Source organism: Anoplopoma fimbria, chromosome 11, assembly GCF_027596085.1.
Source record: "Anoplopoma fimbria isolate UVic2021 breed Golden Eagle Sablefish chromosome 11, Afim_UVic_2022, whole genome shotgun sequence".
NCBI lineage: Eukaryota > Metazoa > Chordata > Actinopteri > Perciformes > Anoplopomatidae > Anoplopoma > Anoplopoma fimbria.
In genome coordinates this window covers 1,096,385-1,123,980 of record NC_072459.1, presented here as the reverse complement: position 1 = coordinate 1,123,980, position 27,596 = coordinate 1,096,385, and the positions used below count along the sequence as shown (strand labels likewise).

Genomic DNA, 27,596 nt, shown 5'->3' with positions numbered 1-27,596 from the left:
TCAGGACACAGTATGAGTCGATATTTAATTTAAACTTTCCATTTGGATGTATAATTTGTCCCTCTTCTTTAAATGCAGAATATTCCTGCAGCCAGTGCTGGGAAGCATTTGGGATTTGCATGGGGTCCAGGTGACATCCTTGTGTATGAGACCCTTTACAAAGCCTCAGGTATGTTCAGATATTGATAGAAGTCTCTTCTATGTTTTCACACTCTCCTGCCCTCTCCCTTCTTCTCTAACGTCACTCTGTAATTGTGTCTGTCCTTTATTTCAGATGCTAAAGGATCAGGCTGCTCCTTCATCCATGAAGTCAGGAAAGATGAGGATATATATTCCCCCATCTTACGCAAACTCTTCAATGAGTCCCATCACATCTTTGTTGGCCTGCAGACGATTAGAGAGGACCTCCCCAGCAAGAACAAAAAACCCCAGTAAGGCGACGGCTCTGTTTCTGTGCATGTCACTGTATTGCTTTTCACTTAAACCTTTGTTATTAAAGGCAGATTAAGAACCTGCATAAATGATTGGATATCATGATTTGTCTCTATCTTGCTCCTTAGATTCGTCAGCATCAGTAAGAACTATAGATCTGTGATACGAGCGTGTATGGAGGAGCTTCAGCAAGTCGCAGGTTAGAATTCTTAGATATTATTTAAATATTTTAGTCTTCATTGTAAATATTCTGAAATAATCAAATTCACATTTCTCTCTGTTCTGCAGTTTCTACAAAAGATGCAGAAGTAGCCACGCAATATGGAAATCAGGTATGAACATAATGCAAATACAGGATGCAATCTGTTTATTAGATTCTGAGTACAGCTAGGCAGTAATTCAAGAACACGTGTGTTCAATTTAGTTGATTGGTATTGCGACAATATAGTATCACATAACTATTTTGCATAATTTATGATAACAAGGACTGAGTCATTAGCTACGGTAGGTAATTGGACAAATGTTGATAAGGTGCTAATGCAGAGGAATTAATATCTATTTTTGATTTAAATCTACTTGTAGATTATTTAGTTTCCTTTGACACGGTCCTAACCTCAGCCTCTGTTTTGGTGTTACAGGTGTCCATTCTGTTGGCCATAGAACTGATCTGGAATCTGTGTGAAGTGCTGTTCATCGATGCTGCTCCTGGTTAGACTTTGACTTTTGTGATTGTTGTTATCTCCCTTTGGAATACATGTTATGACTTCAAGTCATGTTATAATACATGGTATGACTTGACATGTGTGTGTCTCTGTGTCCTCAGCGGGTTCCCTGTTGCTCCACCTCCTAGACTGGGTGAGGTTACACAAGGCTGATGTGGATGAGAAGGCCAGAGAAGTGCTGCAAAGTGAGAGCCCTGCTGAGCACCACGACTACTGGGATGTGGTAGGTGCAGCACACACACAAATGTCTACAAGCTACATGGACACCTAGCCCTGGTTTTGAGGGTGAAATCTCCGTTATCACATGTTTTGTGTCTGTGCTGTGCAGGTGGTGAGCTATGTGCTGCAGGGCAGGTTGGAAGAAGCCAGACAGATGCTGGTGAAGCAGGCCACCCTGCACCCTGCTGCCAGGAACATGTACAAGCTGATGGACACGTTGCTCAGCAAGATGCCATTCTACAATGTAAGATCATCTTTCAGGGGTTTATCACATAGAGTAGCTTTAGTCTGCCCTGGCAAGATGATATCCTAAAATCTTGCTAGCCAGAATTATGTCACACAATGTTTTGATCTGAAGTGTAAGTGGGATTACTTTTAAAACACAAGGAAGAGTACTATTTATGCAGAAATCCCAAATATGAATGCTTGCTTCTTTTTATGCACAAGTAACACCTTAAAATACTTAAGCAGAATGACACCTTCATTTACAGCATAGAGTCAAACCAGATCCAAACCATCACAGATACCATACATACGGTTTATGTTGTTAAACACAAGGTGACTTTTGCATTATTCAAACTTAATAACAGCTCATGAACCAACCAATATAGGCTCTTAATCTTTTTTTTTTTAAACTCTCTATGACCATCATCAGCCTGGTGGCAACCAGACGCTGACAGAGTTTGATGTGAAGTGGAGACACTGGCATGACGAGGTGAACCGCTGCCTGCAGGACAACTCGTTTGCCAGCAATCAACACCTGGAGATCATCTGCAAGGTCAGAGCCCTCAGCAGACCCTCTCTGCTCTCCATCTACTGGAATATGAAAAACTACAGCTATAGTATAAGCAATGAGAAGTCCTGTTTAAGATTGTTTTTTCATGTGTTTTTAGATCCTAGTGGGGGATGAAGACACGTTGCTGGATCACAAGGACCTACTGAGCACCTGGTACCACTTCCTGGTCACTAGACTGCTCTTCAGCCACCCCACAGTCAAACCCACTGAGTTACATTACTATGCACAGGTACACTACACTAACTGCTGCTGCACCGCTCAGCATTCATGTTCACTGCTACTAGATGCCTGGTATTTACTGTGTGTGTGTGTGTGTGTGTGTGTGTGTGTGTGTGTGCGTGTGTGTGCGTGTGTGCGTGCTCTGCAGTCATGCTTGACGATGTTTCTGGACTCGAGGAGCGTCCCAGAGCCTCTGGACAGCATCCTACTGGCTGCCTTTGAGTTTGACATCCATCAGGTCATCAAGGACTGCAGGTAACGTGCAGAATTACATCAATATATATATATATATATATATATATATACACACAGTACAAACAAGCCACATTTGTGTTTGAACTTGAACTCTTTTTCCACATGTCTCCTCAGCATTGCTCTCAACAACTGGTGGTTTGTGGCCCATTTGACAGATCTGTTGGATCATTGCAAACTCCTTCAGTCTCACAATCTACAGTAAGGAGTCGTTTGTACATGCAAACACTTTTAATCACAAGATGCACAATTTATTCATCTAACATCTATCATGTCATTCTGGTGTGTGTGTGTTCAGCTTCGGCTCCAACTTGAGAGAGTTCCTCCTGTTAGAATACGCTTCTGGTCTCTTCACTCATCACAGGTACGGTTATTTAAATATTCTAATTATCTTCATGGTGTAGAAATGACGTAGTGTATTAAATTACTGTGTTTATTTAAAGGGTTTCGATATACACAAAGTATGAAGACTTGTTCAGTCTTGATACACATGACTTTTGGATTTGCAAATGCTGATTATTTTGTATTATTATATGAAACGTGTGTGTGTGTTCAGTCTGTGGCAGTTGGCCGTGGACTACTTCGACCACTGCCCAGAGTTTGGCCGTGTCTACCTGGAGCTGCAGATTGAGCGTGTTACTTTGGACACAGAGCGTAAAGCCCTCAAGGTGCTGAGGATCTGTGAGCAGAGGCAAATGTCAGAGCAAGGTAGCACTTCTTTCATAGTACCCGCCTGTCGAACAGACACTACTATAGTTGTGTGTTTGTCCTGATGTGATGGGGAGTTTAACCTTTCATTTCTTGTCCTCATCCAGTGCGGAGTATCTGTAAGATCATGGCTATGCGAGCCCTGAGGAACAACAGACTGGGCTCTGCTCTCTCCTGGAGCATCAGGGCCAAAGACGCTGCCTTTGCAACACTAATTTCAGAAAGGTTTGTTCCCTTAAAAACACACTTATTCTGCAAGACTTTTTGGCTTATTAGAGAGAGGTGTAACTTGTTCTCTTTACACTGTTTCCATCATGGACTCTGAAGGGCATGCTGTGAGATGATATTTCTTTATTTGATCACACTTGAAGACAACAAAAAGCTTCTTGCTTGCTTATGTTTGTCAGATGTATGTTTTCTGGGATGGACTTTTACAGGAAACAGAAAACAGAGTGAATAATTACATGTGGTTTGGTGGTCTAAATTGCAGCTTGCTGTTCTCCTTGTGAAAGCACTTGAGGTTGTTTTCTTTCCAAGTGGTTTTAAAAGTGCGTGTGTGTGTGTGTGTGTGTGTGTGTGTGTGTCAGGTTTCTACAGGACTACTGCACCAGAGGGACCTTCTCTGATTTGGACCTGATAGACAACTTGGGTCCAGCGATGCTGCTCAGCGACAGGCTCACTTTCCTTGGTATGAACAGAAACACAGAACAGCAGTTTGTATCTCTGCTCACCTTGTGACTCGCATGTTAAATTCACTCATCAGTCCGGACAGACTGTCTTCCCTTACCGTCTCTTTTAGGCAGTCACATGAGTGCACAGAGATAAATAAAGCTATGTGCTGCTTTATGTAACAGCATGTGACAGCGTGACATACTGGAAGAATATCAGAGAAAATAGATGAACCATTTATAAAAACCTCCTATAGATACCAGAACGGTACATTTAATAAAAGGCTTTTTGTGTAGAATATGACTTCATGTACAGTTCGTAACTCTTTTAGTTTGTAAAAAGATCTCTATATACTAATCTTGCTGAAGCTCCTCCATACAGGCTCATATCACACATTTATAGTTTTCTCTGATGCTGACAAAACTAAAGAGACAAATCATGTTGCAGTCATTTCTGCAGGTGCTTCATCTAACTCACTGAAAAACAACACAGTGACATGCACATACACAAAGTCCAAAGAGACACACCTGTCTAGTAAAAGCAGATTACATCTATGTCAGCATGCGCTCGGTAGTGTTGACCTATAAATGATGCTCTCTATTTTGGTTCCTAGGGAAGTATCGTGAGTTCCACAAGCTGTACGGGGAGAAGCGCTTCAGCGAGGCGGCCAAGCTGCTCCTCTCCCTCATGACGGCCAAGATCGCCCCCCGGAGCTTCTGGATGACGCTGCTGACCGACGCCCTGCCGCTGCTGGAGCAGAAAGAGGTGAGTCACCGTGCACATCATCACATGGATAATTAACACGCGTCTTCTACTGATTATGCATTTGTTAATTACTGGTCTCAAATCCAAGTCTTAGAGCAGATCACCGTGCAATATAAATAACCGGTGCAATATTAACATAATCATTCTGTCCATTTATATAATAGTATAGTTATTGGTGTTTTATAACATTTTTTGTACCAATTTATTTACAGTTAACTGTGTGTTTACCTATTTATCGTACTTGTTTTGATCCTGTTTTGTACATTTCTTATTATTTATTCGACTCTGCTGCTGTAATCCTGCAAAGTTCCCCGCTGTGGGACTACTAAAGGATTATCTTATTTGATCTTATCTTATTGTTTCCTTTTTCATTATTTGTCAATTTTATTTTGTCAGTATACCTATTCTGTTAGATGTGGGGACAGAATACAAATAAACAAAAGAGGAACTGTAGTTTTTTTGTGGACTGTTTAAACTAAAAGGTGGCTTTTTGTTTGTCTGAATGTTCAGGTGATCTTCTCAGCAGACCAAACCCATGAGCTGATGTTCTGTTTGGAGGAGCTCACCTCCTCTCTGAACACCACAGCTCCCAGCAAAGACAAGCCCGCGCAGGTACGCAGCTCCTCCACACAGCTCCTCACGCAGCTCCTCACACAGCCTTCATCCTGCTCCTCACACAGCTCCTCACACAGCTCCTCACACAGCTCCTCACACAGCTCCTCACTCCTCACAGCTCCACGCAGCTCCTCACGCAGCTCCTCACACAGCCTTCATCCTGCTCCTCACACAGCTCCTCACACAGCCTTCATCCTGCTCCTCACACAGCTCCTCACACAGCTCCTCACACAGCCTCACACAGCCTTCATCCTCAGCTCCTCACACAGCCCTCACACAGCTCCTCACACAGCCTTCATCCTGCTCCTCACACAGCTCCTCACACAGCTCCTCACACAGCCTTCATCCTGCTCAGCAGCAGGTGTTTCTCTGATGCTGATCATTGTGTTCAGTTGCTGCTGATGTCATATTCTTCCCCCAGTGAAAGTGTTGTATTGATGTAGATGTGGTGCTTCAGTTTGAAGAGTTTTCCACTTCAAGGTAAACTAGAGAACAATTCCCCCATGATGCATTGCCTAGCTCGTATTAGCCATACAAGGGTTTCCCTTCATGTTAAAGACATACACTCCTCCACACTTCTTATGTGAGTGTTTCTCTTTTCAGGATGAAGACATAGAGGTGATTAAAGTGGAGCTCCTGAGACTCGCCCTGGCCCGGAATCTGGCCATGGCCATCGTCAAAGAGGGAACTGTGGAAGCGTGAATGGCGACGTTAAAAAGAAAACTCTTCTTTAGCATTGTTTTTGTATTGTATATAAAGTTACCAAAATGTGCTATTTGATAATAAAACTCTTTTCATGATGTTTGTTGCTCTAAACTGTGACTTGTAATAAGTAAAATAACCTCATAAATCCATTGAAAGAAGTATTTATTTGTTTCATGTAGCGAACAAATGGCACATCATACAGTATGTACAGACCTAACGCGCTCCTGAAATCTACACGTCACGTGTTCACATAACTTGTCATACAACAAACGATAGGTACATTACACACTATGTACAGTAAACACGCTCCTCCTCTGTACATCCCGTACGACGAGCTGAGGACGCCCAGAGGAGAGAAGGGACCTAAGGGAGGACTGGCACGACTGACTTATGAAGCTCCGCTCTCAGCTCAGTCTCACTGCTGACAGATCTCCCTTTAGAGCCACCAAATTTGAATTCAGATTTGTTTTTCAGTTCACATTATCTAGGTTCAGTGATGCACTGAAATACTGTTACGGAACAGAAAACAATAAATAAGACATAAATACTCCAAATACTGACAATGATAGGAGTAAATATCTTAAAGCATAGAACAGAAATATAATAACCCACTGCTGAAATCATGACTGGAAAGCAAACAATCACATTGCATTTATTTTCACATAAATAAATCACATGAAATAAAACCAGAGTTTGACTCAAACATAATGAAGTATTAATGATTAAAATGAACCAACTTCAATGCAGTTTGTTTCCTTTACAGCAAAAAGTAAAATATAGTTTGTCCACTAATTATTTTACTAGTATAATTGATAAACAAGTAACCATTTAAAGATGTCTGAAATAATCTGTACTTTTTGCTAAACTGATATTTCTTCCAGTCTAGGACATCTACTGGATCTTGTTTTCAAATTTCTGTATATATTCAAGTATATTTTCTGTGGGATAAGAAAGTGCTCTGCCAGAGGAGTCATTTAAATAAAAGCACAGCTGTTGTATCTTCAGCTCTGCTAAAGAGGTTAGCAATGTCGTGATACTGCATCCATCACGTCCGTCAGGAGCTGAGCTCTCATGGATTCTTTATTCATAGCACATTTAAATCGGTTATAATCATCTCCCTTATAATACTCATCTTAATACCATCGAGCCGTAAACACCACGGCTGTCTTAGCCAGAGTTTATCTTTAGTTTGTTAGCTGCAGAAAGGTATACAAGCACCGTATTATCACAACTGTAGTTTCTGCTGTTGCTTCTCACTGCCTGGAATATCAATGGACAAAGGAGAAATGAACAACTGTAAGGAATGTGAAGCTGTGAGGTGGAGTGCAGCTGAAATCCCCCTCCTTCCCCTCCTTTTCTCTCTGGGATGGATGTGCAAACACGCACACACACCCCTTCATGGAGCATGAACCGGTCTGTCCCTGCTGCACACCTCTATAGGTGACCCCACGTCTCTGGTGGGGGGAACTGGTCGACCTCTCCGACCTCGTTGCACAGACGCTCTCCTAGTGTGAAGGCCAGCTTGTAGCGCAGACGCACCTTCTCCTGTGAACACACACACACACACACACACACACACACACACACACACACACACACACACACACACACACACACACACACACACACACACACACACACACACACACACACACACACACACACACACACACACACACACACACACACAGATCTTTTAGCATAATCAGCATTAAAGCTCTGTGGCTCTGAAATTCTCTGTGTGTTTATGTCCTTCAGTGTTTTTGGGACACCTACCTTTGCTGGGTTGGCCAGCAGCATGATCTGGGTGATGGAGGCTGGCGGTAGGATGGGGTTAAACGGGGCCAGCTCTGTTCCTGATGGAGGCAGCAGCTTCACCTTCATTGACTGGTGGAGGATGAAAGAAGTGTGCATATTAAGGCCTTTATTAAAAGGATGAATTCACATTTTTTTCAAGTCGACCTTTGAGTTCCTACAGAGTTTCTGCTGAATGAGCAGAGGGAGAGTAACACACACATGTCAACATATGAATGAACAGAGGAACACCCGTCTCTACCTTTGGCACGGCGGCCTGCAGAACCACATTGTGAACGAGCAGCGGCGCCGTATTGAGCAGAGAGACCACCATCACCAACACGTCGGGTCTGCCGGGGGGGCAGTCTGATGCAAAGTTGAGGAGCATGCGAACGCCGTCCTTATCGTAGGCCGTCACCGGCAGCACTTTACCTGAGGAGGAACAAAATCTAAATCATCTGTCTGTTAACCAGTCAACCACCATCCCTCCCTGTTCTCCCCCCCACTCACTCGGTCTGATGGCCTCCAGAGGGACGTGCACGTTGCTCAGGGAGACGTCCGCGGCTCTGGCCGGGCTGCCCTGGAGGGGGAGGTGGCAGGGGGACAGAGAGCGGAACAGCGGGCTGCCGGGGGCCGAGCTCAGACTCTGGGTTTTGGTGTGGGACAGAGCAGGAGAACCGGGAAACGTTGCCTGGAGGAGAGAAGGCGAGGAGGGAGAGCCATGCGCCGGAATGAGGGGAGGGGGGCTGCAGGAAACCCAAAGCTGCTTCCTCTGGCTGACATCTGGACGGACAAACTGAAAATCACAGTTGTTAGATCGCTATGAGACCTTAAAGTACTGTAGAATGATGAATCACATCAATCCTCAGACTGTCAACATGTCTACAAAGAAGGGCATAACAAGAGACAATTATACGGTTGTATACAGTGTTAACTCTCATTCAAAATGTTAGAGAACACTGACACTGTGGATAATAATAATAATAATAATAATAATAATAATAATAATAATAATAATAATAATAATAATAATAATATAATTAAACAAAAGAAAGCTTAGACAAATGAAGGTGTTAAAGATAAAACAGTACAATAGACGAAACAATAAAAACAATCGATAGGATAAAACTAAACTAAGAAATAAAATGAAATAAAAGTGTGAATAAATAAAATAAATAAAAGAAATAAAAGAAATAAAATAAATAAAATAAATAAAATAAATAAAATAAAAAATAATCAAAGAAATCAAAGAAAAAAAAATGTGTTTTAAGAAGTGATTTGAAAGAGATGACTGCGTACCTCTTGTGATCTGAGAAGCCCATCATGGCCAGGTCTTGCAGGTCCTGCAGACTGTTTGTGGCAGCAGGTGGTACAGCTGGAGGCACAGCTGGACCTGAACAAGCTAAACTGCCGAACAAATCCACACCTGAAGCCGGAGCCTGCAGAGGAGACGAGGAGACACAAGATAATTCACCCTCTCCTTTTTACATATTAACTAACAAGCTGTGGTTTGGTTCAACAGATCATGTTACCTGTAAGGAGGTCCACTGATTGGACAACTCGTTCAACTTGGGTTTTGATTGGCTGCTCAGAGAGGTAGGGGGGTCGTTGAGTCCTGGAAGAAGATACAGGCATTTGTCAAAAGAAAGAAAATCTTTTATCTCTAATACTGTTATGTACTTTAGCTGGGTGTCCAGGTTTTCTTTTCAGTACTCTCACATCTCTTTATTTTAAAGTGGCCCTATTATGGTTTTCCACTTTTTCCCTCTTCTTTAGTGTGTTATATATCATTTTGTACATGTTAAAGGTCCTTAGAGTGTAAAACCTGAAGTCCACGCCTAAAAGGAGTTACCCTCCCCCTCAGAAGCTCCTGAGCTGCCTGAAACGGCTCCATTGAATTCTCTCCTTCACTTCTGTAACTTTATGAGGTCATAATGTAACTGTATGAGGTCATAATGTTACGGAAGTGACGTTAAACTCCTTCCGGCTAGTTTGGCCCTCAAACAACAAAAGAGAGAGACGGAGCTGAAGTTCTGGAGGAAGAGTTTTTTTAAATGTGAAACGTTGACCAATCACAACAGAGCGGGCTAGCTGACCAATCAGAGCAGACTTTGCTTTCTGGAGGGAGGAGCTACAACAGAGCGTTTCAGGGAGAGGGTGAGAAGAGGTGCTGCAGGACAGAATGATGAGAAAAACAAGGAGGATTATGGGCATTAACGATGTAAACATGTTGGAACTGGAACTGGAAATAAAAATATGCACCCGGAATATATCATAATAGGGCCTGTTTAAATCAATAGCTTTCTTTCCTAGCGAAGTTAGATGAGAAGGTTGATAATACCCACTTTGTTGAATGCTTGATTCTGATTGGTCAATTACTTAATTCTACGGTCTGAACTGACGGTTCTTTTTTATAGCAGACTGTCGCTATGGACACAGTGTGTGCAGGACCATTTTCTACGATGGGAGCAGTTGCCAGGCAACCAGTGGAAACTCGAGGAAGTTACTGCTCCGGATTAAACATGATGTCATATTTTTTAGTGAGCTTTCAGATGCTGGTGAACCAAAGTTACCACGTTACCTAGAGACAGCAGCTCATCATCCAGGAGTGAGAGAGCGGTGGAGGCCTTGTCGAGGGGGGGGTGACTCGGGCTGCTGCTCTGACTGCCGTGGGAGCCGGCCAGGCGTTTGGGCGGAGGAGGCAGGACGGGGATGGGATGAGCCGTGAGATCGGTGGAGACCAGATCTGAGCACTGGAAGGGAGGCGGGGCGGGCTGGGGGGCTCGGCGTGTCGAGGTCGTCGAGGTCGATCAGTGTGTCCGTGGTCTCTGCTGAGTGAAGATGAGACACAAAGACAGGATATCTGGAGCATGAAGCGATCACCTTTATTCATGTTAGATGGAGAAACGAGAGCAGAACTATAGGAGGCCTCTCACCGCTCTCACTGTGAGCGGCCGAGGATCGAGGCTCCTCGCTGTCCCCGTTGATGGGCTGCCCCTCCACGATCTTCTTATAGGCGTTGATGACCCTGGAGAGGTCGTCGCTGGCCTGCAGGATGTCACCTGAGGAGGCAAAGGTTACAGATTACACACAGGGAAATCTGGCCAAGATGTCTTCTTCAGATAAAAGAAAAATGACCAAACAACGAACCTAAATTGGTGTCATTGTCCTCCGTCTCAGTGGCCATTTTGAAAGCAGCACGCCTCAGTTTGTCACATCGCTCGTAGAGTTCCTGGGAGGAAATACAAAGGAGGGGCCGTACAGTTATAAAGCAGCTGTGGAGTTGGTATTTTAACAATGCAAACATTTAAAATAACTTTAGACGATCAAATCATTTTATATCTGTTGAGCTACTGGAGCGTCTTCTACTCATATCTTGACCTTTAAGCACAAACTAGAGAGCAAACCAAACCTGCAAACTGCCGTAAATGCCCTTATGTTTTTACATATCTGCTACTTTTGTATTGTTCTTGTATATTCTGTTGTATTTTATTATTATTGTGCTGTACATTGTTGTAGAATATTGCTTGCTGTAGCATTGCATTGATAATATAAGACCAGCAATTTGTAATAACCTGCCAAAGGACTAGAGACTGAATTGGCTCTCTATCAAACTCTGGCACATTTACATTGAGGTGGAAACTGAAAGGTTGATTTTTGTGCACTGTCCCTAGTAAAGAATAAATAATAATGATAAAAAAAATAGAACTTTAACATTCCAAATCATGTAAGGATGCTGACTGCACAAAGATCTTTACTTGATCACCGTTCTGACTTCCTTTGAATGTAAAAGACACTGAACGGAAACGAAATGAAATGAATTGTGTTGAGTTGAGTTAGAGCTGATTGGGTGACTTTAGACGAGTCCAGCATCAATATTAGACACTAGAACAAAATCTAAATGTTTTGTACAAGAGGGAGTTTTTAAACATAGAGAAGAGGACATGAATAAAGTATTCCTACATCTGGAAAAGTTGTGTTTTCCCTGTTTGTTAGAGGGGAAATATTCCAGTTTCTTCCTTTTAGATTAAAGATCTGATATAAGTTGACCATTTCATATATGTGTGTGTGTGTGTGTGTGTGTGTGTGTGTGTGTGTGTGTGTGTGTGTGTGTGTGTGTGTGTGTGTGTGTGTGTGGACACGGGACACACACCTTAATGATATCCTTGTCGGAGGCGGTGGAGCTGTCTTTGTTGTAGTGGGACAGCATCTCCGTCAGCAGCTTGACGTTGATGTTCACCTCCTCCAGAGTGTGAATACGCTTTGTGACCTTGTGCACTCGAGCCTCGTCCTGACAAAAACAGCATCACACACTGTTACTACACATAAACACACATGAAGGTGGTCCTGTCATATTCAACATATATTATATAATATGAAATATATGTAATACAACGGTTTATTAGGATAATGCAGCTCTTACCTCTTTCACCATGTTTTTGATCAATCTGTTGGCTTCCTGGAGGTCTTCTGGATTTTTACTCCGGAGAAGCTCAGCAAGCAGCTAAACACACAAACACACACAAACACAGTTATACACCGACCTCACTCACTGCTAGATGGACAAACTAGTGTCACCTAAAACAATTTGTTTCTGCTAAACTTTCAGTGATGATGCCTGCAAATTCCCCGCTTGGAATCTTATCTTTCAATTCTTTGGAATGAATAAACACAAACACAACCAGCTCTGCTCCCAGCAGACCACATGACACATGACAATAAAAACACTGTGCAATAATAGTTAAAATAGTTTTTTTCTGTCTGTAAATATTATATTTCAGTTATTGTGTTTTTCTACTGTTTTTATTGCTTATTTATAATACTTTTTTTATCTTGTCTTTCTTTACTATGTCTCTTGTGTGCACTTTACTCTCTGCTGCTGTAAGCCTGCAAATGTCCCCGCTGCGGGACTAATAAAGGATTATCTTATCTTATCTTATCTTAAATGATTCAGAGAGGAGTGATGTTTTTCTCCCACCTTGCCCATGTCCTCGTTGTCAAACACCGGATGTTTGGGTCGCGTCGGAGGAGAGGGAATCAGAGTCCTGTCCAGAGGTAACTCGGGGTCGTGTGTGACGAGGCCTGGTGAGCAGAGAGAGGATAATAAAGATGTCTTCTCTCATGCATTATGTTAACCTGACCTCAACACACCTTGTCTCCTCAGCGTCTGGTAGGCTTCACCGATCTTGGTCTCATTTGGAAACGCCACCGTCCAGCTGTACAGCATCTCCACGATCTTCAGCTTCACCTTCTCAGGCGCAGTGTCACCCATGTACTGGAAACAGGAGACGATTAAAAAAAGAGGCGTGATGGGAGGACATACAGCACGCGTGATCTTCATATAAACCTATCTGCAGACTGCTCACCTTTGGAGACACAACTTTAATCAGCTCATTTAGAAATCTGTATTTTCCGACTTCATTATGAAACCTTCTCCCGCAGTTCTTCATACATGCCTCCAACACCTGCACACACAACACCGTTCAGCTTTAGAGAAAGAAAGGAAACGGTGTTTGCTGATATAAAGGTGAATCATTTCTTACTGTCAGAGCCTGAAGAGCTTCCCATTCTTGCGGCGAGTGTGTTTTGTGGACGAGCAGAGTCACAGCTATCTGAGGACTGCAAGAGGAAATACACCAGATGAGAGACTTGTTTTTTAATCTGGAAAAAAGAAAAATGATTTGCAAATCTACATGGCAGACTTACCCCTCCAGCTCCTTGTTGATCTGATCACAGAAGCCTATGATGTACTCCCAGTCCTCCTGCCTGTTGGTCGGGTGGGTGGCTTTATCTGCCACACAGACACATGAACGCACAGTAAGCGGTGTGTGTGAGGAGCACGCCCTGCTGTGAACATTGCTCCCTGAGAGGATTGCTCAACGTAACAATGCAGCAACTGTCATCTGTCTTCCTCTTTGCAAACACTCACACAGTGCTGCTCATTCATAACAATCTGTTTTCTCTCCAGCTGTGAGCAGTAAACATCTGCAGAGCTTCTCTAAACACCCCATGCACACACACTGAGCTGTCACTGGTTATATGCACTGGTTTCAATAAGGATCTCCACCCATCCTGCAGGCTGTGGAGCTGCAGGATCCTCCATCATCATCTCCTCCATCAGCCTCCCTGCAGCAGCCTCCCTGCACACATGTAACACAGCTGATCATCAACATTATTCATGCATAAAGCAGATTAATCACTCACTGAGCCAGGATTCAAGCGACTCCCCTTCCTGGTACGCCATAGCACTCACAACAGCGCGTGACGTCACCACATCCATGGGATCACAATTATTATTTTTTTTTTTAGCAGATTTAAAAATAAAAAACCAGTGTGTTTCATTGTAAAATAAATGATCACATTGGTTTTATATTTTTAATCTGCTGAAGGGAGCGCCTGGGTTTGATTGCAGGTGTTTTTCACGCAGGCGCTGCAGCGGCTCCTACGCGGGGTCCTGACTGACGCTCACGTTTTCAAGATGGCGGCCTCCATCTCCGGATTATTGAAACCTTGGACGCCGAGGTATTTATGACTTATTAAAGGAACTAACGCAGGAAAGGTTGTTTTATGTGCGTTTCTTATGACGGAGCTTTATGTTCTGTTTACTGCAACTCAGGATTAAACTATGTAAGTTATGATTTAATGATAAATATGATGTTAATTATCAAGAATATAGAAACATTACGACAGTTCCTGCCTTTGTCCTGTAGAAGCTATTTAATTATTTAATGTTTTATCAGCTTTTCTCTTAGAATAAGAACCTCGTTTTTATTAAATATCTTATTTATTCTTCTGTGATTCTGAATTCATTATTTTGGTTGTGTCCTTTAATGTTATTTCAAATATGTTATCTTATTTATTTACTTTATAACAGCTTTGTATGTTTTATTGCTTCCTATGCCTCTAAAAAATGTATTTATTTATTTATTCTTCTGTGAATCACTTTGACCTGCATTTAATGTATTAAAGGTTCTATAGAGATCAAAATCATTATTTTTTTATTATTGATCTGCTACTGTCACTAGTGTGAAGCTTTTTGTTATTCAGTCAGTAAATTATTTACACTATAGCATCTAAAAATAATCATTTTTTTCTTTATTTAATAATCTATAAAATGTTGCAGAAAAAGCAAGATACTGACGGGAATCTTCAACTGTGTCCGAACAATTATATTTAATTTACAATGATAAAAAAGCATCAAATTCTAATGAACAATAACCAACTAATTATCTGTTGATTAACTATTAATTCCAGCGGTCCTTCAAACACGTGAAATCTAAAAATGATACGATTTAGTTATTCTTTTTTAGTCTTAAATTAATGCCCAGAATATTTCTCAGTGAATACACTATCTGGTTCGGTCTACTGCACTTAATAATCACTGCTGAATTGTTGCTGATTCATTTTCTGTAGATCGACTTATCAAGACTGCTGATTTAGAAATGGATCTCCCGTCCTGACACACAAAAAGCTGTTCGAGTAGTTTGTGAAACTCTGGTGTGTCCTTTGTTGGCAGAGTGTTCCTGGTGAGATGGAGCAGATACAACCCTTACTATCTGGAGCCGGAGGTCAGGAGGGAGGCCTACGTCACACCGGAGACGGAGCTGAGCGCCGAGGAGAAGGAGCAGCGGGAGCTCAAAGCGCTCCGACCCATCAAGGCCGCAACCAGCGGAGTCACCAGCTCCGTTTTCAGCGACCCCGTCCTCAGGTACGACAAACGGACACCTCAGCTCTCTGCAGGAGGGAGTCACGACTTCAGTCCAAGCTTTGCATCTGGGAGTTCATATGTTTAATGTTTGACTTTGCTTTTCAGTAAGTTCATCAACATGATAATGACGGACGGAAACAAGACTCTGGCCAGAGAGATCATGACAGACGTAAGAAAGCAAACACAAAGAGGAGCTCAAAGATCTGCTGTGTGTCTTAATAGTATACGAGTAACCAAAACCTCCTCTCTCTACCTCCAGACCATGGAGAGCATAAAGAGGAAACAGGTGGAGAAATACCACAAAGCTCCAGCAGTGAAGAAGGAGGAGATCCAGTGTAACCCCTACGCCATTTTCCACCAGGCTCTGGATAACTGCAAGCCTGTCGTCGGGCTGGCCAGCATACAGAAAGGTGGAAAGTACTACCAGGTGAGTGATGAGGCAGAGCAATGCTCTTGTAGATCTATTAAGAATAAACATAAAGTCTAATTATATTCTCCTCCCAGGTGCCCATCCCTCTATCGGACAACCGACGCCGCTTCCTCGCCATGAAGTGGATGATCGAAGAGTGCCGGGACAACAAACACCGACGCATGCACATGTACGAGAAACTCTCCCAGGAACTGCTGGCGGCGTCCGTGAAGGAGGGGAACGTCATCAAGAAGAAGTTTGAGCTGCACAAGATGGCCGAAGCCAACAGAGCCTACGCCCACTACCGCTGGTGGTAGGAAGAAACCAGACTGGACACGCTGCTGTAAATACAAACGCCATGAAGATCCTCCTGTTGGAAGGACTACGCTGTAAAGTGAAACATAAAGGGTGACCAGGACGACTGTCACTCTCTGCATTGTGTACAATATACAGACACCATTAAGGGAAAACTTCCAAGATTTATTAGAACAATCTAAATGTCATTAAATGTACAACCCAACCATAAAAAAATGGAATAGAGAAATGTAAAAATGTTGCAACAGTAATAAAATATAAGAACAGATTATTAGGTCGTTAAGGGACTCATTTAACTGTTCAGGATCCGTGTAATAAATCACGTTTGTTTCATTAACTTGGTCTGAAGCTGGTGAAAAATATCAAAAACCTTCAACTGAAATCCTCCAAAAGTATTTGTGGAAATATAAAACACGTTTCCTAAATCCTGACCAGGACTGGGCTTTTAACTCAATTATTTTTTAACATTGGAGGTGGAGCTTTCTGCCAATTATACTATATATAATCTATATATATATATATATATATAATATTATATATTGTACTCTCTTTCAAAGAGATGTACATTTTTTTTACCCCAGGACATTTGTCCTCCATGCTCGTCTGTCTGATCTAAAGGCACAGCTCTGGTTAAAGATTGTAAAGCTTTGAGTGTCAACAAACGTTAAACAGACTCGGATGTGAAACTGAAACCAGCTCCAGACTGGAGAGTGACCAGTGCTGGTGGTGCTGAGCTCAGAGGAAATGACTTCTTTACTGGTTGTATACTTAAGACGCTCCTGTTTATATGTGAATGGAGGATAAACATTCCTCCAGCAGAGGTGAGAGTAACTAAGCACATTCACAGAAGAACAATTTTGAGGTAAATATTGTACATTTTACTGCACAACCTGTTGATTTGATAACTTTAGTTACTAGGATTCAGATTAATAATATTATTTCCAGCTACCCTGCTATTTAATTTAATAAATGCATCAATAATTAGAATCCAATAATATGATATGTACGATTCTAAAATGGGTAATCCAAAAAAAAAAGAAAATGTTGGCACGAGTTGTTGGACAAATGAATCTTTTGAATCCAGAAGTTTGTTGAATATCCGATTGATTTTTCGGTAGAAACAAGTTAGAATATGTAACTAAGCTCTTGGTCTTTTTTGTGTTAGTGGAGATGTAACAAAGAATGAAACTAAAAGAAGGTTCCTGAATGAAGACGCATCAATGAATGTAACTAAAACAGCCTCATGTTACGACAGAAACAGAAACAGGAATCCTACAATGAGGCAGAACATCGCTCTGAACAGCAACTCAAACCTTTTGTAAAAGTCAATTCCACACAAAAAAATGGTCAACTATATTATTAAAATATTGATTCTCAATTAAATTTGGTCACACAACAAAAACAAATCAATCAGCTTGTATCTTACTGGAATGTCTGTTCAGAGTCCTTTGGATTTAGTAAAAAATAAGTTGGACTTTGAAACGCTTCTTCAAAATCAGGAATGCCTGCAAGATCAATAAAAAAAAACATAAAAAATATCTTCAGCTTCTTTTAAAACAAAGTGCACCTGAATGTGGCTAAACCTCGTTAACTTAACTTCAGCGCCGTGTGAACTATTGCACAAACCACATCCACGGCAACGCGTCTCCGTAAGGATCTCAAACGCAGGGAACAATCCAGCCAAATCAAAAACAGGCTTTTTACAGTTTATGAACCTCCATCTTCTCAAAACCCTCCAATGTTCTCCTGGACGATGTCGATGTCCTTCATGAAAGCTGCTGGTTTTATAATCGGGTGATTAAGGAGAGGTATCCAAGGTCTTTGAAGTGTGGCTAACGTAACTGTAGAAACAGCTGCTCGTCACCTTGGTCCACCCAGCGATCCTAGTCGGCTATCTCGCTGTAGTAGTACTTGTGGGCGGTGCCGCTGAGCACCCAGCCTCCGGCCCTGAACTCCAGGATCTCCAGCAGCAGCAGACGGGCCATGGAGGTCAGGCCCTCCTGGAGCAGGAAGCCGTCCCGCAGCAGGAAGAACAGCTCGTCCATCCGCGGGCCGTTCACCCTCTCCAGCTGCTCCCCGATGCGATGCAGCTGCAGCACCAGGCAGTCCACCTGAAGAAGAGGAGGAGGAGGAGGATGTTATAATAATAATAATAATATTCAATATCATTTTGTATTGTTTTGAAAAAAGTATCAAGTCTTCTTTTGAATTAAGATGAAATATTATATTTTCAAGAGAATATTCTGGAATAAAAATGTTATTTTATTCCATCTTGTTCATTTACAGTCATTCATTTTTCTCTTGAATGTTTGTATCCATTTAGAGCAATGTGATCTTAGAAAGAAAAGGATGATTCTGTTTTGTACACTTGGTATCTATAATGATTTATAAAACTAGATTTAACCTCAAACAGGTTTCATCTCAAACGAGACCCCATTAGTCCCAAACCGGCTCAGTGAATGTGAAGGAGACCATTCAAGGTTATGCTTCAAACTAATGTAAACTCAGAGGAACAGTGGAATGTGTGGATCACTCATCAGCAAAATAAACAAGGCATGGCTGTGTGGCGTGTGTGTGTGTGTGTGTGTGTGTGTGTGTGTGTGTGTGTGTGTGTGTGTGTGTGTGTGTGTGTGTGTGTGTGTGTGTGTGTGTGTGTGGAGGACAATGAGGCCGGCTGGATGTCAAACATAATGAGGGAGACAGAGTGAGCGCAAGGTCAGCATTTATAGCTCAAGGACTCAGGTGAGCCTAATGAAGCTAACGACCCTCCGACCTCAGCCAACCGCCTCCAAGACAACGGGAGGGGTGTGAAAACCAATTAACACACATGCAGGATATCTAGCAATAAAATAGAACCCAAAAAGAGTTTCCTGAAAAACAATGGAATGAATAGAACAAACGGAGGAATAACTTGACATTGTCTCTCACCTCCTCTTCGTTCATCAGAGCGTCTGGTTGGGCCAGTCTGATCAGACAGTCGTACACAGGATGCACCAGAGCCACCATCGGCATGTTGTTCACCTGGACGTCAAGACAAACACACAGAGCGCTTACAGCAGCGGACTGTCTTTAAAGTTAATACCACTAAAACGTTCATATCTGCAGTCTGTCATTTAATTTCCCTTTCACACAAGTGAGACATGAGAGCTGACTTCCTGTTAGAGAGTTGACCTGTGCAAAACAACAGTGGCCATTGTGACGGATGAAACCTGAGTCGCTGTGAGAGTTACCTGAGGGGCCACACCTCCCAGGCTCACCACTGACTTGTTAAACACTAATATTACCACACTTCTAAACAAGACGTTCAAGATGTTGCAGCAGCATGAGATCAACCGATCAAAGACAAACACAACGCATTCAAGCCGTTTTACAGCTGCTTTCATCCAGAGTTAACACAGTGCTCTGTTTATTGATTATGACAAAAGGAAAGCCTCAGTAACTCACCTTGAGGTAGTCGAAGACGTTACAGATGAAGGTGACGTAGCACACCCACTCCTGCAGCGAGCGGCCCCTCGTCTCCTCGCGCTTCTTGAACTCCTGCTGGAGGCGGTTCAACACGTTCCTCCTGAACACGTTCCCATTGTTCTGCTTGGCCTCGGCCTGCACGAGTGGACCAAGAACAAGAACAAAAAGTCAGGAAACACAGCGATGCAGGGAGGCTGGCTCGAGAGCCTCCTGTTGAGTGAGTGTAAACTAGCAGTTAGGCATTAATAAGGAAAGGGGGTTAAGAGACTTAATGAGATGTTTAAGTTCTGCTCTGGTTCCTGAAATCCCTCCGTCTCTGTCTCCATCATAGACACTAACAACAAACACTGTGAAAGAGACTCCAGCCTTCACAGCGTGGAGTAAAACAGTGAGGACCTGAACGATGGTGTAGCAGATGCGTCCGGCCTCTTTGCTGAAAACCTGGTCCTTCAAAGACTGATCCACAATGATGTCGGAGACCTTCTCCAGGTTCACTGAACTTGGATCTGAAAGAAACGAAACATTTATCCTTCACACAGAGAGGATGCAGGAGACGCTGTGAAGACGATTAAACGTTGAGCTGCTGCTGTAATAAGAGGACAGGAACACGCTGCGGGACTAATCAAGGACTCGCTGCACGAGTTCGCTGCACTTATTATATTCGTATTAGTCTGTTCCAATTATTGTTTTCGTAGTAATTTGCCTCTGCACTATACTTTTGCTCTGGTTTATGCTCTTAGATGCTTGTTTAAGAAAGGAGATGCACTTATGACTTCTGGTGACTAGTAGTTCTCTTGAATACCTATGTTGAACACACTTATTGTAAGTCGCTAAATGACTGTAATGTAATGTAATGTAGTTTATATATCCTTTATAGATATAGTGCAAACAAGAGACATAGTAGAAAAAACAAACAAGTATTTTAAACAAGTAAGTAAGAAAAAAAAAAAACAATAACTAAGAGAAAAATCTTATAAATACAGACAGAATAATTATAGTTATAGTATTGCACCCTGAGCCTTCCGCTTATTGTAGTCCTGTTAGTTTGTTTCTGTAGCACTTATTGTATTCCTGTTAGTTTGTTTCTGACTACTTTTGCTCTGGTTTATGCTTTAAGATGCTTGTTTAAGAAAGGAGATGCACTTATGACTTCTGGTGACTAGTAGTTCTCTTGAATACCTATGTTGAATACACTTATTGGAAGTCGCTAAATGACTGTAATGTAATGTAATGTAATGTATGTATTATCTTATCTTATCTTATGCTGACCTTTCAAGGCTGTTTTCAGCAACATCTGTGTGTCCAGGTCAAAAGACTGGATCCTGTAGTCATCAGTTGTGTTTTCCATCACAGAAGGTAGCACCCAAGTTACACGCTGCAAAGACAAGACAACACTTTATTATTATGCATTACAGAAGCCTCACAAAGGGACAGAAATGTGACAGAAATGTGACAGAAATGCAGAAACACACACATTGAGCTGTCTGAAGCGCTGTAACAGCCAGCAGGACAATGCTCCTGCACTGTCATCAGCCTGCCCATTGATGGGGGATAGAGGGGATTACAGGGGCCTGCAGGGGTCAAAGGTCACCAAACCCCCAGAGCAGCAGGGAGTGCTGTAGCATTAGCCACATGCTAATTCACATGCAACTTTTAAATGCCCACGTGACTGCTGACGTGTGTCTCACGTGACATGATGAGATAACAGCAAAATATTGATGAAATAATAAAGAAAACAATTACCTGAAATGCACTTCCGCTCTGCTCTGCTGCTCAGCTGCAAGAACACGCTGACCGCTCAAAGACGAAGTATCGCGAGAAGAGAAGTCCCTGCCGCTCTTTGGAAAAACAAACCCGTAAAAACGTCTAAAAAGAGTCTGTTCGCGTCTGTATCAACCGTGACGTCTCTATTCTGGAAGCCACGACACGCATTTACACTCCTGCTTCATTTAAACATCTTGTTTTTAACGGTATCGTCGTAAATGCCGCTAGGTTTGTCCCATAGCAGTGTCAGGAGACGAGCCGGCGGCCGCCATTGCTGAGCGGAGGTGACGTGACTCTCGTTAAGCGGCTCTGGGTAATCCCGTTCATCCGAGCAGGAAACGGCGACATCTAGCGGCCACACGGCGCAACTACAACACGATGATTTTTGGATTTTATTTGAAAAACAAAGTAGGATTAATTAAAAGAATATGTTTATTAATAATGTAATTAAATGATAGTAAGTTGCAAAAAAAATTATTGAATGGCTGGAAGGGGGACTTGACTTTATAGGCATGATAAAGTTTTATATTGACTTTATTGTGCAATAACTATAATTATTCTGTCTGTATTTATAATTATATATATATTTATTTTTAGTCATTGTGGATTTTTTTATTTTTCTTACTTATTTAAAATACTTGGTTATTTTTTTCTACTATGTCTCTTGTTTGCACTATATCTATGCTGCTGTAATCCTGTACATTCCCCGCTGCAGGACTAATAAAGGATTATATATATTCCCTTTATAAAGGATTATTATTATTCTGTCTGTATTTATAAGATATTTTTTTTAGTCATTGTGGATTTTCCTTATAAAGGATTATTATATTCCTTTATAAAGGAAGGATTATTATATTCCTTTATAAAGGATTATTATATTCCTTTATTGATCCCCATGGGGGAAATTCGGGTGTTGCAGCAGCTCAACTACATAGAAACAGATAATAAATACACATATTATACAATAAAATAAAAATAGAATAAAAATAATAATAATAATAATAATAATAATAATAATAATATTATCTTATCTTTATTCCAGGTAAATACAATGACAGCAGTTTCATGCATACTAATGAGTTTTTTTGTGACTGAAAACATGAATTAATTGCAGTTTTTCATCTTTAACATAATGTTATGCAAACTTGTTTTACCTATGCTTTAATGAGTAAATCACCTACACATTAAACTCAACTCACAGCTTCACATTCTCACTTCTACATCCATTTATGCTGTTAAAAGAATGAAGAACCACCCAGGACTCCTCCCTCATGCTGTGGTGTCGTGAAGGGAGGCGGGGACTCATCTTGTCGCCATGTTTCATCTTTGAGCCTGTCTAACCCGGAAGTAATGCTGCAGAACTCCACCCAGCAGCAGAAGGCTGTCGGTGCTGCTGCTGTCGGGCTGTCGGTGCTGCTGCTGGGCTTTAATGCATGAAGGCTTCCTGTGTGAGGTACCTGTCTGTCTGTCTGCCTGTCTCACTGCTCTGCTGTTGGTGTTAGCTTAGCATAGCTAGCCTCAAGGTCCCCCTGCATGTCCTCTACATGTTGGGACTGCATGAGCTCCCCACAGAGGGTTGCATGCTTTATTATTATATTTAATGCTATTTTCTCTTCATATTGATGCTTTTACAAAAGTTTAGGTTTGATTCTTGAATGCACATCAAAGGTAATGTGTGACAAAGTCCAGAACACATGAATGAATGAATGAAGGTGTTATTGGTGTGTTTGTGCATAAACATCTGGGTTTGCAAGACATTCTACATGAATACAAGTAGATCCAGAGTACTTTTACTCTGCAGTATGTAAAATGTACTTTTACTCTGCAGTATGTGTAAAAAAACTCTGTTATGATGTACTTTTACTCTGCAGTATGTGTACTTTTACTCTGCAATGAACTTTTTTTACTTTGCAGTATGTGTACTTTTACTCTGCAGTATGAGTACTTTTACTCTGCAGTATGTGTACTTTTACTCTGCAAATGAGTACTTTTACTCTGCAGTATGTGTACTTTTACTCTGCAGTATGAGTACTTTTACTCTGCAGTATGAGTACTTTTACTCTGCAGTATGAGTACTTTTACTCCACAGTATGAGTACTTTTACTCTGCAGTATGAGTACTTTTACTCTGCAGTATGTGTACTTTTACTCTGCAGTATGAGTACTTTTACTCTGCAGTATGAGTACTTTTACTCTGCAGTATGTGTACTTTTACTCTGCAGTATGAGTACTTTTACTCTGCAGTATGTGTACTTTTACTCTGCAGTATGAGTACTTTTACTCTGCAGTATGAGTACTTTTACTCCACAGTATGAGTACTTTTACTCTGTAGTATGAGTACTTTTACTCCACAGTATGTGTACTTTTACTCCACAGTATGAGTACTTTTACTCTGCAGTATGAGTACTTTTACTCTGCAGTATGAGTACTTTTACTCCGCAGTATGAGTACTTTTACTCTGCAGTATGTGTACTTTTACTCCACAGTATGTGTACTTTTACTCTGCAGTATGAGTACTTTTACACTGTAGTATGAGTACTTTTACTCTGTAGTATGAGTACTTTTACTTAACTAAGACACCAAAATATTCAGGGTTTTGTAAAGTAATATCATGACTCACACAATCTGTTTTCATAACACAATTCTGTATTTCTGCATTTCTTCCCTGCAGTGTTAACAGACCCTGAGGAGACATGGTGGGCTACAACCCGGGGGTTCAGGGTTCAGCCTGCTCCCCAGAGGAGGCCGCCCTGTCTGGGTCAGCTGCTGGGATGGTGACCCGGGTGCTCATCAGCCCGTTTGACGTGATTAAAATCAGATTTCAGGTAATTATGTGAGAGAGGACTCACTGTGAGCGGTTTTTAAGATATTTAAATGAAAGCTAAATACATCGTACCATAATGATTGTGCAATATTTTCATATTCTTTTATGTTCATATATATTATATTATATATATTCCTTCTAATACAGCAGACCACATGACACTAATACACTAATACACTGTGCAATACAATATTTATAATAGTCTGTATATATAATATTACTGTGGATTCTCTACTGTTCTTTACTGTTTTTTACAGTTTTTTATTGCTCATTTGCTTATTTATAATACTTATTTTGATCTTGTGTTTTTTTTTTATTTACTATGTCTCTTGTTTTGCACTGTCCTCTTTGCTGCTGTAATCCTGTACATGTCCTATCTTATATAGTAACCAGTATATTAAAGTGTATTTGTAGCCACACAAAGTACTAACGTAGATTAAATGTACAACAATCATCAGTTAGTTTAGCTTCATATTCCAGCAGCTGAGCTCTCATGTGTGATACTGCTGTTCTCTGTTTTCTCCTCCACTCAGCTGCAGATTGAGCGAGTGTCTTCACAGAGGCCTGAGGGAAAGTACCGTGGAATCTTTCAGGCGTCCCGGTGCATTTATTCAGAGGAGGGCCTCTCTGCTTTCTGGAAGGGCCACGTCCCCGCACAGCTGCTCTCCATCTGCTTCGGGGCCGTCCAGGTAGAAGCCTGTGACCCTTTTTCAAACCGACCTGACAACAGGAGTATATGCATTTACATGTTTTTGAAATAATTGCGTATGTTTGCTTTGCAGTTTGCCAGTTTTGAGTTCCTGACGGAGACGGTCCACAAGTCAACGCTGTACGACAGCCAGACGGCGGGCGTTCACTTCGTATGCGGCGGTTTGGCTGCGTGCTCTGCTACGGTGGTCTGCCAGCCTCTGGACACTCTGCGGACACGCTTCGCTGCTCAGGGAGAAACCAAGGTGGAAGGATTTAGAACTTCTCACCTCAGAGTTTTTCTGCTAGTTTGTTTAAATGGATTTGATGAGTTGATTTTATTGGACAGCCCCTGTTCGTACTGAAATCCAAGACAATGTGATGAAATGAAACAAGTTGTAGTTGTTTAATCCATCCATTTCCTGTCCCTTTGTCCCATTGAGGAACTATTGTTATTACTGCTGGGAAATACTGAAAAACCAGGATATCATTGCTATCTTTGACTGGTGTTTAACTTCCCTTCTCAGGTGTACAGCAACATGCGTCACGCCGTGTCCACGATGTTCCGCTCAGAGGGCGCACTGACGTTTTACCGCGGTCTGTGTCCGACGCTGATGGCGGTGTTTCCGTACGCCGGGCTGCAGTTCTTCTTCTACAATGTCTTCAAGAAACTGTTGACTCCACCGGCCAAAGAAACTGGAAACTCAGGAGGTCCGTGGAGATGGTGGCGTTTATTACAACACATAAAGCGTGTGATGTAATCACAGTTTGATGTTGTATGTCTTCCTACGTTTCCCCTTAAAGGTCACCTGAGAAGCCTGGTGTGTGGCAGTGGAGCTGGAATAATCAGCAAAACCATCACGTACCCCTTTGACCTCTTTAAGAAGAGGCTGCAGGTGGGCGGCTTTGAGGCAGCCAGAGCTCAGTTTGGACAGGTAAGCTCCTCGACAAGTGAGAATAAAATAAATAAATAAATAAAATAAAAATACATAAATAAAAAAATAAAATAAATAAAATAAATAAAATAAATAAAATAAATAAAATAAATAAAATAAATAAAATAAATAAATAAAATAAAATAAATAAAATACATAAAATAAACATAAAATAGTAATGTTATGTAATGAAAATAAGATAAGATAGTAAAACCAACAATAAAACGAAACATTAAAGCGACGACATCACATAAAAGCCATTCTGTAAACATGTTTTAAGACGTGATTTAAAAGAGATGACTGATTTTAAAGCCTCATCTCCTCAGGCAGGTCGTTCCAAAGCCGAGGGGTCCAGAAGGCAAAAGCACGGTCGCCTTTAGTTTTCAGCCTCGACTTTGGAACTCATACGGGGTCAACATTTCTAATATATATATGTTGGGGCCAGAAGCAGACGTGCTTTAAAAGTGATCAGTAAACATACATGTAGCTCATACATGTAAGTATTCTGTCCGGTTTCTGACGTGCAGGTGCGGAGCTACAGCGGTCTGGTGGACTGCATGGTTCAAATCTCCAAAGAGGAGGGCGTCCGAGGCTTCTTCAAAGGCCTCTCTCCCAGCCTTCTGAAGGCTGCACTCTCAACGGGCTTCACCTTCTTCTGGTACGAGGTGTTCCTCAGTGCCATGTGTAACCTCAAGGAGAAACGGAGAACAAATGGACTCACCAAAGACAGATAGTGAAGGGAAAAGAAGGAACACAGGAACAATCACGCACATCAGAAATCGACCATTCTTCTTCTTCTTCTCCTTCGCTTGCACTGAACACATTTATCCCCTGGGTCAACGTTTGGGTGGAGGTTTTATTGTGTTTACGTGGAAGGATGTGAGAACATAACCTCATTTTATTCGTGTTCTGCTGTCGTTCCACCTCGTGTTGTATAATCAGTGACTTTCCTTTGTATGTCTTTAATATTTTAGGGGTTTCTAAAAGGTATGGATGCTGGCTTTATAACAAGATAGTCAAACTGAACTTTGCACATTTTAAGCTCTGACATATTCTTAACTTTGCCAATGTTCACTCACATTTTATTGACGCTTAGTCATTCAACTGGAAGATGAGTACTCTGCAAAATATGCTTTGTTTGTGTGGTCGAATGTGTAATACTCTTGTGTATTATTTATTCTTTTCTGTACTGTTGTGGGAAAAACTGCTTCCTGTGGCCTGTAGGTGAAAACACACTGAGCTTAAAGGTAGTTTGTTCTAAGTTAAGCTCTTAAAAGTGTCTGTGTGTCCTACATGTTTATCCAACACCTTCAGGTAAATATATTTTTAATAAAAGTTTTTCTAATAACTGAGTTGTCTGCCTGGTCCTTTGTCAAGAGGATACATGAATGTTTGCAAAACACTGACAGCAGTGTGTGTGTTTTAAAGGATTTAACTGTGCAGCGACTGCTCAGGTCCCCTCAGATTGCAGTTAAATCAGTTTAAAGTGCATTATGACTTTTTTAGGACCCAAAGTTAAGGACTTGGGACTTTTTGAAGGAGGAGAACCACACACACACGCACACACACACACACACACACACACGTTTGTTAA

At 41.6% G+C, this 27,596-nt stretch overlaps 5 protein-coding genes across 6 annotated transcripts in view; 3 read left to right on the top strand and 2 right to left on the bottom strand.

Annotated features, from left to right (window-relative positions):
• nup85 (nucleoporin 85) overlaps positions 1-6,252 on the top strand; it is a 6,943-nt gene extending 691 nt beyond the window's left edge. The window contains exons 2-19 of the mRNA XM_054607924.1: positions 79-169; positions 275-431; positions 561-631; positions 721-764; positions 1,071-1,140; positions 1,256-1,377; positions 1,483-1,617; positions 2,029-2,151; positions 2,267-2,398; positions 2,537-2,643; positions 2,758-2,841; positions 2,939-3,004; positions 3,197-3,348; positions 3,456-3,573; positions 3,936-4,036; positions 4,631-4,782; positions 5,293-5,394; positions 6,001-6,252. Coding sequence (XP_054463899.1) covers positions 79-169; positions 275-431; positions 561-631; positions 721-764; positions 1,071-1,140; positions 1,256-1,377; positions 1,483-1,617; positions 2,029-2,151; positions 2,267-2,398; positions 2,537-2,643; positions 2,758-2,841; positions 2,939-3,004; positions 3,197-3,348; positions 3,456-3,573; positions 3,936-4,036; positions 4,631-4,782; positions 5,293-5,394; positions 6,001-6,099 — 1,926 coding nt within the window. The 3' untranslated portion in view covers positions 6,100-6,252. The remainder of the gene's footprint in view (positions 1-78; positions 170-274; positions 432-560; positions 632-720; positions 765-1,070; positions 1,141-1,255; positions 1,378-1,482; positions 1,618-2,028; positions 2,152-2,266; positions 2,399-2,536; positions 2,644-2,757; positions 2,842-2,938; positions 3,005-3,196; positions 3,349-3,455; positions 3,574-3,935; positions 4,037-4,630; positions 4,783-5,292; positions 5,395-6,000) is intronic.
• On the bottom strand, positions 6,248-14,175 carry LOC129098816 (ADP-ribosylation factor-binding protein GGA3-like). Its single transcript, XM_054607923.1, is given in 19 exon segments — positions 6,248-7,647; positions 7,879-7,989; positions 8,159-8,328; positions 8,407-8,640; positions 8,643-8,692; positions 9,196-9,335; positions 9,429-9,511; positions 10,478-10,671; positions 10,673-10,727; positions 10,833-10,958; positions 11,047-11,128; positions 12,050-12,187; positions 12,320-12,400; positions 12,875-12,978; positions 13,048-13,171; positions 13,263-13,361; positions 13,440-13,515; positions 13,603-13,687; positions 14,101-14,175. Coding segments are annotated over 19 exon segments (2,103 nt in total). The 5' UTR covers positions 14,141-14,175; the 3' UTR covers positions 6,248-7,536.
• A 172-nt stretch (positions 14,176-14,347) lies between these two features.
• On the top strand, positions 14,348-18,185 carry mrps7 (mitochondrial ribosomal protein S7). Its single transcript, XM_054607926.1, has 5 exons — positions 14,348-14,418; positions 15,413-15,604; positions 15,710-15,773; positions 15,864-16,031; positions 16,109-18,185. Exons 1-5 carry the CDS (start codon positions 14,375-14,377, stop codon positions 16,328-16,330), a joined length of 690 nt encoding a protein of 229 aa, XP_054463901.1. The 5' UTR covers positions 14,348-14,374; the 3' UTR covers positions 16,331-18,185.
• A 14-nt stretch (positions 18,186-18,199) lies between these two features.
• mif4gdb (MIF4G domain containing b) lies at positions 18,200-21,847 on the bottom strand. 2 transcript variants are annotated; one of them, XM_054607927.1, is made up of 6 exons: positions 21,537-21,847; positions 21,063-21,168; positions 20,190-20,299; positions 19,773-19,928; positions 19,257-19,349; positions 18,200-18,439 (listed from the first exon to the last, which is right to left on the bottom strand). In XM_054607927.1, exons 2-6 carry the CDS (start codon positions 21,139-21,141, stop codon positions 18,212-18,214), a joined length of 666 nt encoding a protein of 221 aa, XP_054463902.1. In that variant the 5' UTR covers positions 21,142-21,168; positions 21,537-21,847; the 3' UTR covers positions 18,200-18,211. The 2 variants fall into 2 exon arrangements, with proteins under 2 accessions (XP_054463902.1, XP_054463903.1); XM_054607928.1 differs by lacking the exon at positions 21,537-21,847 and adding an exon at positions 21,268-21,345.
• Positions 21,848-22,880: 1,033 nt separating this feature from the next.
• slc25a19 (solute carrier family 25 member 19) lies at positions 22,881-27,354 on the top strand. Its single transcript, XM_054607408.1, has 7 exons — positions 22,881-23,010; positions 24,228-24,381; positions 24,914-25,069; positions 25,163-25,333; positions 25,595-25,778; positions 25,872-26,002; positions 26,530-27,354. Exons 2-7 carry the CDS (start codon positions 24,250-24,252, stop codon positions 26,734-26,736), a joined length of 981 nt encoding a protein of 326 aa, XP_054463383.1. The 5' UTR covers positions 22,881-23,010; positions 24,228-24,249; the 3' UTR covers positions 26,737-27,354.
• The last annotated feature ends 242 nt before the right edge of the window (positions 27,355-27,596 follow it).